General features: G+C 34.5%; 1 protein-coding gene across 4 annotated transcripts in view; it reads right to left on the bottom strand.

Annotated features, from left to right (window-relative positions):
- Window positions 1-15000, bottom strand: part of LOC135224639 (Fanconi anemia group J protein homolog) — a 1012503-nt gene that overhangs the window by 412207 nt on the left and 585296 nt on the right. For all 4 annotated transcript variants that reach the window (XR_010316790.1, XR_010316791.1, XR_010316792.1 and 1 more), the window contains exon 4: window positions 1921-1971. Coding sequence is in view for 1 of the 4 variants with exons in the window: in XM_064263852.1 (XP_064119922.1) it covers window positions 1921-1971 (51 nt within the window). In the remaining 3 variants the exon portion in view is untranslated. The remainder of the gene's footprint in view (window positions 1-1920; window positions 1972-15000) is intronic.

Genomic DNA, 15000 nt, shown 5'->3' with positions numbered 1-15000 from the left:
ATTGGGGCAGTGCTGCATTGCAATATTCTTCTAAATCAAGATATCACGACGATACCATAGGCCTTAGTGCGAGTCAAATCCTATTGATATAATCCTGTTGATAAATATATATTCTTACAGCTTGTGACACTACATCTGCTTCACTGAAGAATGGGAAGACTGCAAGCAATAAAAAAATAACAAAATAATTTCAACAATGTTGAACTTAAAATACCTAGACACAACTCACTATCCTTCAAGCGGATGTTACAGATATTAGAATTTCACTTCTTCATAAAACTATGTTGAATTTTAGAGCTGAAAAAAAAATACGAAGGAGAAATAGTGAGTGTTTTACCGCCATCCAGGCTGAAAATGCTTGTGGGGTGGGAGTAGGGGGTGGGGGAGGGGGAGGGGGGAGGGGAGGGGGAGGGATGGAGAGGTGGAGAGTAATGAGTCCTGGGGATATTTGCAAGAATAACAAAGCAAGAACTGTGGATTATATTCCCTTCTCTCTCCTTACATTTCTGTCCTTTGTATTTATATTATATATATATATTATATATATATATATAATATATATATATATACGATATATATATATATATATAAAGTATATACATATACACACATACATATACATGTGTGTTTGTGTTATCTTCTCACAAATGAGCAAAGACAGCCTACAAAATCACAAGAAAGGCTATGGAGAGTATATTGATGCCGTGAACAAATAATTGGAAGAAATTATTGAAGTGAACAATAAATATTGTGAGAAAAAAAAGAAAAAAAAATTGCAAGTTAAAAGATTATTAAAAAATGCAGGAAGAACAAAAAAACAAAACTGTTCCAAAAGCCAAAGGACAAAAGCGAAGGTGGTCTGCTGAGACCAAGGTCTGGTGGTGGGCCAATTAACACATTATCTGCTTGGTTGACCAAGGTAAGCTTCCAAAAAAAAAAATAAAGTACACTTAATACTATCAAAGTATTGCAACATTCTCTTTTTAAAACTATTTATCTTCTTTATACTTAATTTATTAGTTATATATATACATTAGATACATATATATTATATATAGATATATATATATATATATATATATATATATATATATATATATATATTTGCGTGTGTATATGAGAGAGAGAGAGAGAGAGAGAGAGAGAGAGAGAGAGAGAGAGAGCCCACTTTGCGAAACACCATTCATTCATTAACCGAGTTGTCAGGAGTGTGATACCAATATACGTAAGTCTCAAATAACACATGCACATCTATGTATATATATATTTTTTTCCTCTCGATACGTTATTGAAACATTTCCCAATTCTGAATCTATTTCATACCACGGGCATTAGATTTCCCTTCAATTAACTTTACCAACAATTCGGTCCCAACTGATCTTCACAACGAACTATTCTATGATATTTTTTTTTCTTTTTTTTTTACGCTTTTAGCTACGTTTAGAATGGGGGCTTTATTAATAATATCTAGCTGGATAAGTTACAACATTACTTATTATATTTATAGAATAGGACAGGGACGAAAGATGTAGGGAGAAAATAAGTAATCGACGCCTACGCCACTGATAAGTATTTTATAGATATTGTGCGAAAAAAATGATTACAAAAAGCATTTATCTTCGAAATGGATAAAAAAAAAAAAGAAGATTACGCAGCACAACTATTTATCTTATAATTTCCCAACTCGAATACGATGGTGAATATTCCGTAAAAAATCTAAATATGAAACAAAAACGTTATAGTTTCTTGTACAGGAGACAAATAAAAAAAAATAATAATAATCTTCCCGCATTTCCTGTGCAGGACTTACAGCAACTGACATTATTCATGGGGTTGCATATGACTTCGATGTTTTCTTCTGAAATACATACAGGTGAGTGACTAAATACAAAACACGTGCATAAATTCAAGTGACTTTACCTGGATCTGTTATGCCTTGGAAGATGAGGTCGTTGTACTTCTGGGCTTTTTCTGAAATAACAAAGACAACTTATTAAATAACAATAAAGATCATCCGCATTTGCTCCCACACCAAATCCATTCCTAATTTATATTCAAAGGAGCTGGAAAAGATAAATACTTGTATAATACTTATACACTTTATGAAAAATTTCAAAAATAACATTCAATTAAAATGTAAACTGAACGACTGACTTTAATAAAAAGAAATACATACAAAGACAGAAACTACAAACCATTAACAAAGCTAACAATAAAATTATTAACATTAACATAGACTTGTATAATTACTGAAAGATGAATGTGAGTCAGTCTAGGCTGAATTGAAGAAATTAAAGACCAGTAAAAAGAATGAAAAAACTTACGATATCTGCACTACTGCAGTATGGGAACTTGCATCAGTCATGTACAAAAGGACATTCAATTGCAATAGGATATGATACATTCTGAAAGCGATTGTTTACACGAGAGTATTTTTATTTTTGTGTGAAAATACAATAAAAATACAGTTACGTCTCAAGGTAAACTTTGCAGTGCAGCAATAATTCAGACGTCTACTGCTCTTGTAAAATAAGACTTCATAATACAGGACAGCACGTTATTTAAGCAACTCATGCCATGTATATTCAAAACCTCAGTGGCATTATACAGTGCATATATTTAGTGTATATACTGGAGTGTCACCAATGCATCTCATTTTGAGAATACGTCAGGGCACGAAGTCATTATTGTCTTATAAACCAGACACACAGTAACGTTATAATTCGGACCAAACATTAAATGTCCACAGCAAAGACATGGAACACCAACCAAGCGTCGGATTCAAGTATCTGGTTTCTAAGTGATTTCACGGGGAAGAAAATAAAACTCGCCAGAATTTTGAGGGCGAAATGCACCAGGGAAATATTTTGATGGATATGAAAACAGTTATTCCCCACAAAAAAATAATACTGGCTAAGCCACACACATTACCACTATTCAGATATATACCACGATAAAAGCGCTATAGTTATTTCAATTACCTTCTTCAAGGGAACACAGAGGCTCGATTGCAGAATTATGTACGTCCTGCGATCCATATCTGGAGTTTTTTTTTTTTTTACGCAAGTAAGATAACATGATTATATAAACATCATGAATGTGTACATGTACGTGAAAATACATTGCATAAACAACGTGCAGTACATATATATAATATACATAAAATACACATTCAAACATATATGTATATACATATATACATGTAAGAATATATACATGTATGTGCATATATATATATATACATACATATATATATATATACATACATACATATACACACGCATATATATACATATACACACGCAAAGACAATCTAAACAAGGAAACAATGAATGGAAACACCGAAGAAGCTGATCATCAATGTTGAGTCAAAAAGCACTCATAAACGACAGTAAAAATACACTTTCCAAACAGTAACAGCACAATTATCTGATGCAGTTAGCGACATAAAGGAAACCTTGTCGGATGTATTTATTTATGATAAGACAGTAATAAAAATTTACAACATTAATCGGGTACCAAACAAAGCAGACTTCTAAGCTCGGAAAAAAAAAAAAAAAAAAAAAAAAAAAAAAAAAAAAGAGCAGAGGTAGCGACTTTCACAAAATGAGGAAAAAGATGATAAAAGAGAAAGAGGAGGAGGAGGAGGAGGAGGAGAGAGAAATCAGGAAAAACAGAGCCCAGAGTGGAATGCCTAATATTCACTTGCTGCCAGATGCTTCCAAATATAGGTACTAAAAAAAAAAAAAAAAAAAAAAACAACAACAACAACAACAACAACAACAACAACAACAACAACACTGATTACTGACAGTGTTTCTAGGACGCAGAAAACGTCTCGTAACAAATACATCTCAATTCCGTAAATAGCTCAAATATCTAAAGACGTGCTCAGCAACACAGAAGTTAATGTTTTATCAAAGATTGATTAAAATTCCCGAAAATAAGGGTGCTGTGTAATCCTGGGTGCATATGCAGGTGCATTGAGACTTTCTATACACTTCAACCGAATTCGTTATGTTTCCAACACATCGATTGCACCAAATGAACATCGGAATTACTTTGAAGTTCAGAATTAAACTCCATTTCCAGCTTCTTAAGGAAGACATTGTATCATGTTCAGTTAACCGATTCAAGAATAATTGAGAATATTTTTTCGTCCTCAAAATATATTTTCTTTACTCCACCAATTTCCTCGATTCAAACAAATTTGAAGAAATGTCACTGACAGCACAATGAATGAGAGAGAGAGAGAGAGAGAGAGAGAGAGAGAGAGAGAGAGAGAGAGAGAGAGAGAGAGAGAGAGGCTGAAAAGACTAAGGTTTATGCTTCCTTGCATTCATGTTCGATATTAACCGCCTGAAATGACAACAGTATACATAGTTAAGAGGAAGATTTTGGCGAATTTTACTTCACATGCCCCGGTATACCCAGTCTGATGAAAAAGTCCACACTTAAAAGTCTCTAATTCTAAATCTCTACTTTATAAACTCCTAGCATGAAGGCTTAACTTGTTAGAATTCCAGCGGCACAAATAAGACATTATGAGTTATACTAAAGGTAATTTTTATACAATACTCATAGTCTGCTGTTACGACCTTCTACCTTCCGTCTTTACCATACACAATATTGCATAAAAAATTTTCCCATAAAAGCTATAAGTTTTTTTAACGGAAGTTACTTCATCTGTCTTTCTAAAAACAGGGTTTTACGGTTCTACTTAATATTCTTTGTGGATTATAACAGAAGTGTTAACTAAAAATTCCCAGACGGAAATATAAATGATTACAAACACCACACAATATGTCTTAAAAGTAATTTTATAATTTTTTTTGTTTTGCTTCATGATAAAGACAATAAAATTTGTACTTTCGTGGAATTTCTGCAAATGAAAAGGAGAAAAATGAAAAATAAACCATGAAAAGGAGTGTATCTTATTATACAAATAAAACTAATAAAACAAAATATAAGATATAAAAAACCACATTAACATAAACGCTAAAATCCTCATAATAAATGTTATGTTGTTATGTTCAAGTGGAAGTGTACTGTGTCTAGGATAACCTTGCAGGCAATGTTTCTCTTTCTCTCTTTTCTTGTAAGTCTGAGAGAGAGAGAGAGAGATAGAGAAAGGGAGAGAGAGAGAGAGAGTATGTCTTAGTAATTTTCTACTTCTTTTTTTCTTTTGCCCCAATACAACACCGTTTTGAGAGAGAGAGAGAGAGAGAGAGGGAGAGAGCCCACCTGAGAGAGAGAGAGAGAGAGAGAGGACTCCTCCCCGAGAAGTTGATAATTTTCTAATCTATATTCTCCATCCAAAGTTTGACAAAGAATCTACATCTTTCCGCCAGACTTCACAGCGGCAGCTTAAATGTTAAATCTTATATGATGGTCCGTACAAAAACAAACCTGTATCGGAACAAAACAAACTCCTCTCCTGTTCTTACTTCCAAGGGTGTCCCCCCCCCCCCCCCCCCCCCCCCCCCCAACCACCCCTCAGTTTTACCCCGTTTTTAAGATTCCTGCGAAATTTAAAGTGACTGAGAAACGACTATTGATATAAATATTAAAAACAGCAAATTTTCACATAAGGGAATGAATAAAGAATAAATGAAAAACGCCAGCATAAAAATGAACTGTTCTTGTTCTTTTCACGTTGCCATCACAGTTTCATCCAGTTTTTAAGATCTCTGTATAATTGAAAAAGGGGTCTAAGAAAAATCGACATCAACATTATCAACAACAAACTTTAAAAGGAATGAATAATGAATAAACGAAGAATTCCGACATAAAATAAGCAAATGGATTTCATAAACGATGTCTCAATATCCGATGAACGATTTAATACAGAACCGAATACAACGATGAGAACAATGTTCTCCGAACGAAAGGAAGGAGATTAATGTACAGTATACATTCCCAATGACATTTCTCTCCCCCTTTTTACAGACTCCTTGGTGATAAGTATTTCGCCTCTGTTCCCTCTCGCCCTCCGCTCCCGTGCACCGTATACCTCTTTGCGCGAGGGAAAAGAAGAAAAAAATACTAAAAATAAGAAAGAGAGAGAGAGAGAGAGAGAGAGAGAGAGAGAGAGAGAGAGAGAGATCCCTCTTCCGACGAGTGTCAGGAAAAGAACCTCCAGGAATAAAAATGCAACTCGAGTTCAAACTCACCGGCAGTAATCCAAACAGGGAGATTTAAATAGCAGCCTCTTTTTCCCTCCTCTTGCACAATTACCGCACTCGACTCCGACTTATAAGTTTTACAATAACCGGCTAATCTGCAGGAGGAGGAGGAGGAAGAGTCGTTTTAAACGTCTCGCACCGCCCGCGCGCGCCCGCGGACGACGTCGCAATGGTTTTTGTAGAATTGAGACTGAATTTTGTTGACTGGGTGCGTTATAGGTTAACATTTTGAATTTACGTATATGTCTCCACGATAATTCCGAGTGTAAATTATGACTTCACTCAGCAGCGCGTTTCACGTGTGTGTATATATATATACGGTGTATATATATATATATATATAGTATATATATATATATATATATATATATATATATATATATATACTATATATTATAAGAGTGGTGAAAATGTTCTGTTACGATAGTATTCCAGCTAATAATAGGAGCCCACAAAAACGCCAAAATACAGAAAAAAAGTACTATATTTCAGAGACTGTACTGTCTCTCTCTCTTCATTACCTACCTGAAGAGAGAGAGAGAGAGAGAGAGAGAGAGAGAGAGAGAGAGAGAGAGAGAGAGAGAGACAGCAGTCTCTGAAATAAAGTAATTTCTTTCTATATTTTGGCGTTTTTATGGCCTCCTTTTGTTAGATATATAAATATATATATACTATGCATACGTATCTACATACAAACACACACAAACATACGTATGCATATGCATTACAAACGTACACATAAAAGCAAAGGCCTTTGCAAAACCAACATAAACCTGACTGGATGAAATAAGAGAAAAACACAGCAGTCCATCACGCAGGCTAAATTAGATTCACACCTGAAGAATGGAACCCAACACCACTGATGAAACAACAAAGCAAAAGCCGTCACTCATTCTGGCACCGAGGTCCGTCACTCAAGCGAGTGCGAATGTAGACCAAAATACGCAAAACTTTACAGGAGTGAACACGAGATCAAACTCTGGACTCACTTTATTAAAAAGTAAAATTGGACATTTCGTGTAATCTTATAATATTCTCTGTTATCTCTTTCTTTTACTATATACGTATATATGATACCTCTTTTATATATATAATATATATATTATATATATATATATATAATATATTTATATTCCATAATAAATACACACATATGTATACATATATACATATATTTATAAAACCATATCTACCAAAAAGAATCTTCATAAATTCTTTAGGTTAGAGCTAGTGGTTTCTTCTGTAAACTGAAAATTCAACAAAATCACAATCGTCTATTTATTACTTACTCGGGGAGGGGGTAAAGACTATAAAACTACTTTGTTGATGTTGTTGTTAAGGGTGGGGCGGGGGTTGGGGGGTAGGGGGGGATGGAAAGCCACATGGAAAACCCTTCGCATTGAGCTAAAGATACAGGAATCTTAGGATAGGATATTTATAATGTCAAACAGTACGGAACAATTATTTCTAATACAATATAGCGTATTTATTTTAATTTTCGCTGATGAAACAACGCTATATTGGACCATAGATTTTAGCCTGAGGTCTGATCACGCCTTGTACATATTCACATTAAATATGTCCAATTTTTAAAATTCAGAAAAACCATTATGTTAATTTTGAGTTCTTTAGACATTCATGAAGTAATTTTGAGTTTTTTAGACAATGTTAATTTTGTTTTTTAGACATTTTTCAAGTAATTTTGAATTCTTTAGACACTCTTGATAGACATTTTTTAAGTAATTTTGAATTCTTTAGACACTCTTGAAGTAAAGTTTTTTAGCTGAATTGCAAGCAAAAGTAACGACTGTGAAACACATGAAGAGTGATCTAGAAGTTTAAAGAGCGGAAAATAACTTATTACATAATAAAATTAACTGAAACAAAAATTTAAACTTCGTTTCATACAAAAGTAGAGAAAATCCAAACACTTCAGGAAGTATTTCACTTTCATACAAAAGAACACTTCCAACCTAAATCAACCTAAATAAAGATACTTAAAAAAAAATTAAACATATTCTACAGCCTAATATAACTTGGATATGGTCGAACAAAACGTCATTGTACCCACGACATACGCGTAACCAATGCTGTTATGGATTTGGATTAAAAGATTTAGGGCAGAAGCCAAGCGTTGGGACCTATTAGGTCATTCAGCACTGAAAGGGAAGTTAAGAGCAAAGACAAATGTAAATATTCCGGACTAAAAACAGTTTACGATAGACATTTTATAGATCCCATAAATCTGTAAAGAGGGCATCATTGTCAAATCAACCAGAGAAAAAAATATAGTCTAGAAAAAATTCAAGTGTACTTTCTTTGTTTTATTCATTTATAGAATACGAATAGTGTGAAATTATCATTTCACATTTTACTCTTTGAAGCCTTAAAGGTCTTCCTTAGAAAAATGTGAAATATCAATACATGCGTGTTTAAGTCAACATCACAGATTCACAGAATCCTTTATGACAACCCTATGCATTCATTTCATATTCTCCCTTTTTTTCCTCTCTCTCTCTCCCTTAGTCTCTCTCTAGGTGAGCTTCCGGAGGGGGGAAGCCTTAATCATTATTTCATAGAATGTAATTAACACGGGCAGTCCTTGTGCGCCTCACAGGTAAGAAAAGGCATCTGTACCGATCTCTGGTGGCAGTGAGCCGTCACCAGTATGCAGTCCCATCTTCGTCCCAGGGACTGCATCCCTAAATTCCACCCCTAACCCCCCCCCCCCCCCCCCCCCACCCACCACCCCTGCCTCCCTTCTATCTCCATCCTTTCCCTCATTTCGATGACGGTCCCCCCTCCTCAACCCAACCAGCTTCTAAATGTATAATTCAAGATCTCCTTCGGCGTTGAGAGGATGGGAGAAGTGTCATCCGGCCAGACGCCAGATGCTGCTTCGCCTAACCCTTCTCTCCATCAACCCTAACACCATCCACGCCATCATCATCATCATTATCATCACCATCGTCATTATCATTATCATCACCTATCTCCTTTTTATTTATTTGCTAAAGAGCATCCGGCGATAATGATGGTGCTGGCATATCACCGACATCATCAAAAAAAGAAAAAAAAAAGAAAATTGAATAAAAATAGGAAATAAGAAAATAAATAAAGTGACCACGTGAGATTACAAAACTTAAAAAGAAGGAAATTTGGCTTAAAACAATCCTGCTAAGGACGATGAGATACATTAAAAGAAATAGCTATAACAAATAAAGTGCTTATATCCTTACATTTCATGTTTATTCATTACGGATATAACGATATTATAAATAAGAGCAATAAGCCTCATTCATTCAGGATAACATGCACCCATAGACAAATGCGCGCACACACACACACACACTATATATATATATATATATATATATATATATATATATATATATATATATATATATAATATTATATATATATATATATATATATATATACACACACATACATACTTTTTACAGAAATGTACCTTCTTGTATAGCCTGGACTCAACTGACTTACTATTATTAATTCTTTTAAAACCCAAGCCGAGGAACACTGACAAACAACTTGAAAGAAAACCATCTGGAGGTTGATGTTTATCTATTTATTTATTTTATTTTATTTATTTATTTATTTCTTTATTTATTTAAATGTTTTTTTAAGGGGAAACGACCACTGCAGCAACACTGGCGAGGCTTTGGATACTTGGTTCCACAAATAACTTAATTTACTGAAGGTCAAAGCACAAACATTAATGTGAATGCGAACGAAAACAACGGGAATACCACCGAGTGTGCAGTTACAATAACATAAATATCTATGTAATACTATTATTCAGATGATCAGCCCACATGTGCCACTGACTAGAAATTTAAGATTCCAAGAAACAGGTGTTCATTTGAAAGAAGTAACAGAGGAGGGGACCAGTTATACATAAATCAACCAATTAACAAATAAATAAATAAAAATGTAAGCAAATCATTAAATCAAGAATTATGAATACAATGCAAATAAAAATTAAACCAACACTAAATCAATATCTTGACATGTAGTAATGATTCTAAATCACATCTTCCATTAAAGAGAATTCTGATGGCCCAGTTCCGTTTTCACTTCTTCAACATAATATCAGCTAATACATGTATGCCCTACAATTAAACCTGGCTTTACTTAAAACTATGTCTTTTCACTATTACAATGCCAACCAGTTTCCTCGTCTCATTAATTCTTTGTATTTTTTCTACACAACTTGTCTTCACCCCTAAAAATCAACATAAGATTATATTTTCAGAAAAGTCGAAATGGTCTTTCAATGTGCACTGAAAAGTACAGACCAATCCCACACTCAATTTTGCAACTTCAACTCACTTTTGCAATTTTAACAGACGTCACATTACAGAAACCAAAAGGGATGTATGAATGTACAGCATTTACGATCGAATGGCAGGAAACCGGACCAATAATAGAAAAAGGCCATAATAAAAAATTCTAAACAGGAATAGTGAAAGCCACTGGAGGAAAAATCTGACTACTGCCTAATCCCAAAGTTAATTATATTAAACTTAAGTGAAAATGCGATTATCCATCACATAAAGACGTCAAGTGGGGAATAAAGAAAATTCTTTGTTATCAAGTAAGCATGAAAGGTTAGGTTAGGTTTAAACTTGATTATAAAGCACTCTTCAAGTAAGCGAACACCAATACACAGCTGCAGTATCAAGTAGTGTCTCCGGCAATAAAAACGAGTTTTGTTCATCAATAGTGAAACAAAATAAACTGAAAAAACACGTTCTAAAAATAAAAATTTATCAAAGAAGAAAAACGAAAGGTCAAGAGGATACAGCAAAACTGTTGAGAGTGATTCTTAATTAATCCATCAACCCGTTGCATGCAATACAAAAATTCTGACCACTTAAAAGAACGAAAATACCAAATACAGCATTTGTTACGTAAAACATACAAAACAAAGAAACTACGAGCCTCTCATTTTCGTGAATACAGCATGGACTCAAATTAATACATCAGTCTTGTGCAGAGGTAGATGACCAGATCATAAAGTGCTCAAACACGATACAGTACAGGAAAACTCCCATCCCCCTGACAAACTAAAGTTTTGAATTGGAATATTGGAATACAGAATTAAAGCCAAAGGCCAAGCGCTGGGACCTATGAGGTCATTCAGCGCTGAAAAGAAAATTAAGAGCAAAAGGCTACAAAGGTGTAACAGGACGAAAACCTCTAAGTTGCACGGTTAAACATTCGTTACGAGAGGGTGGATAGTAAGTTGGAAGAAAGAATATGAATGGAGGTATAGTAAAAGTAATGAAAGGGTTGCAGCAGGGGCCGAAGGGACGCTGCAAAGAACCTTAAGTATTGCCTACAGTGAGCCGAGCATGGCAAACACCCAACGGAAATTGAGGAGTTTACTAATGTGAACAGATTGGACATCATTGTCTTTCATATGTTGTACACCACCAAATGAACATGAGGAGACGGTAACTATAAATAACCCATTACCGACTCATTTATAACCGCAGCCAATACAATCTTACAATGTTAAGCTAAATCATTAGATGCCTTTCTTATTAAACAACGTACTTGTAAATAATTCCTTTGAGTGCATAGAAAAGTCTGCATCAAAGACATACACCAACAAATAAATGGACCTCAAACCCCATCTAATTTACCTGCATTCAATATCTTACTCTGCCAGTCAGAAAATCTATGTGAAAATAAATGGAAAAACGATGGAAAAACAGGCAAAACTATTAAACAAATAGAAAATTAGAGTAAAACAGGTAAAACTATAAAATAAATGGAAAGATGAAGGATAAACAGGCAAAACTATTAAACAAATAGAAAATTAGGGTAAAACAGGTAAAACTATAAAATAAATGGAAAGATGAAGGATAAACAGGCAAAACTATTAAATAAATAGAAAAATGAAGGATAAACAGGCAAAACTATTAAATAAATTGAAAAATAAAGGAAAAACAAGGAAACTTAAATAAATAGAAAAAATGAAGGAAAACAAGCAAACTATTGAATAAATGAAAAAATGAAAAAAGGACAAGTAAACTATTAAATAAATGTAAAAAATGATGGAAAAACAGGCAAAACCATTAAGAAATGGTAAAATGAAGGAAAACAAGCAAACTATTAAATAAATAGTAAAATGAAGGAAAAATGGTAAAACTATAAAGTAAATGGAAAAGTGAAGGAAAAACAAGCCAAACAAAAACAAAGAAACTACTAAATAAATAGAAAAATAAAGGAAAAACAGGCAACACTATTAAATAAAAGGGAAAATAAAGGAAAAAAGGCATAACTATTAAATAATTGGAAAAATAAAGGAAAACAGGCAAAACTATTAAATAAATAGAAAAATAAAGAGAAAAAGGCCAAACTATTAAATAAATGGAAAAATAAGGAGAAACAGGCAAAACTATTAAATAATTGGAAAAATAAAGGAAAACAGTCAAAACTATTAAATAAATGGAAAAATAAGGAGAAAAAAAAGGCCAAAAATATTAAATAAATGGAAAAAGGGAGGAAAAACAGGCAAAACTAATCAGACGTACTGGGACTTATACCAGTGGAGTTCGGATGGTAGAAAAGGTACGATACCGAGGGATACCATAAAGATCTGGCAAGACAGGGATCGGAGTATTGGATGTGGTTGGTATCAAAGAAAATGGGAGGAGCATAAATGCTGCATAATCTAAAAGCCTTGGAAGAGGAACGAGAGGAAAATCTGCAAAATATTGTGCTGACGATGCAAAATGATGACACACCAAGCAAGCTTTACGTGTCAGCACCCGAATAATTTTATCGTAGCTGTTGAAGTCCATAGCCATGGAGAACCAATTATTATCACTAATTATTGATTTCATTTTCATCGTTAGTGCTACAATTCTGAACAATTCTGAATTTTCAATCACACTGCCGCAGGTGCATCCACAATCAAAATATTAGATCGGGAAAATAGCTCCAACAAGCGCGCTAACACGTTGGTTTAACCGCTCTTTTATTTCATTAGCAAATAGTTCGCTGTCTATTTTTATTCGTTGTTACCTTAAGAGCGACACATCTTCAAGTTTCTAATTGCTGTAGAAAGTACAACTATCCTCAGAATTTCAAATCCAAATGATTATTTATTATTATTATTATTATTATTATTATTATCATTATTATAATAGAGCCTCAGTGGCGTGATCGGTATGGTCTTGGCCTGCCACCCCGGTGGCCGCGAGTTCGATTCTCGGGCATTCCACTGAGGAGTTAAGAGATGTGTATTTCTGGTCATAGAAGTTCATCTCGACGTGGTTCGGAAGTCACGTAAAGCCGTTGGTCCCGTTGCTGAATAACCACTGGTTCCATGCGTAAAAAAAAAAAAAAAAAAAATATAAATATAAAAAAAAAAAAAAAAAAATATATATATATATATATATATATAATATATATATATATATATATATATATATATATATATATATATATAATATATATATATATATAATTATATAATATTAATCATCATATTACATGCATACCTACACCAGTGAATACTAACATTAACATTATAGCTCCACTTCACACAAGTCGAAGAGAGTCAAAGAAGCACAAAATAACCGGAAAATGAAATAACCGTAAATAAGCAGAAGGAAGAGAACAAGTACACAGCATTCGGCCTCATCCGGCACCCGTGAAAACGCTCCCACACCGCAAACCAAGAACACTTCTTTTTCTTCTTCTTCTTCTTCTCCAGCATCCCACATCCACAAACAGCAAAGTTTCTCCCTCTCTACCTACATCCAAAAACCATTAGAGTCTCAACTCGAATAAACAAACACACAAAATTCTCCTCTCGTATAGTTGGCCCACACACGCCCCCCCCCCCCCCCCCCCCACAACCCCCCCCCACCTCACCCCCCCACAAAAAAAAAAAAAATTCTAATCCCATACAAACAAACTCGCCAAAATAAACACGCGGGCAACGCCCGGATAAAACCACGATCTTCGGGATAAACAAACATATCGACACAAACACGCGCCAACACATAAATCAAAGCTTCCCAACATCAAGGCATAAAATCTTCCGGTCGCCATTATGGAGAAAAAAAAGGGATACTCGGAGTCGGCAAAGACCTAAAGCGGACTTAAAATATTCAAGTCTCATTAGCAGGCACCCGATTTTTATCTGGCGGAGCCCCAGGAGGGAGCCATGGGAGAAAGAGTGTGGGGGAGGGGAGGAGGAAATGGGAGGAGGAGGGGGGGCCACGGGACGGAGGTAGGAAGGGTAAAAGGAAAGACAGTTATACACTTTCCAAACAAATACTAGTTGCAAGACGACAGGTCGTCAAGGGATCTGCTTTATCTTCCCTTCAACAAACTTCGATCGTCTTCAGCTTTTTCTTTTATCATACTCCTCTCTCTTTTCTTTTTTTATATCACCCAAGATCGATGACAAAACACAAACGGAATGAGGGAAGGGGAAGTCGAAATAGAAAACGTGAAAAACCAACTAAAACAAATTTAACAAGTGTGAGGTATAATGAACGAAGCACTGAAGATACTATTCTTCATATTCTTTTACCAGTTTCTGCAGTGTCTCCTCCCTGTTATCGATGGCCAATCAGACCATGGCATCAAAGATTGTTAATTGTTTATTGGGTCTTTTAAAAATGTCAGGTAAATACACTTGCTGTAAAACACCAAATAAAAAAAATCATAAGAAGTTGGACACACACACAAAAATCATATTCCATATTTCAAGAAAAAACGTGGAAAAGTATTGCCCAGCACACAGGAGATGAAGCTAAAAGGGCGT

The sequence above is a fragment of the Macrobrachium nipponense genome, chromosome 12 (assembly GCF_015104395.2).
Source record: "Macrobrachium nipponense isolate FS-2020 chromosome 12, ASM1510439v2, whole genome shotgun sequence".
Lineage (NCBI taxonomy): Eukaryota > Metazoa > Arthropoda > Malacostraca > Decapoda > Palaemonidae > Macrobrachium > Macrobrachium nipponense.
This window is presented reverse-complemented; position numbering and strand designations above follow the sequence as displayed.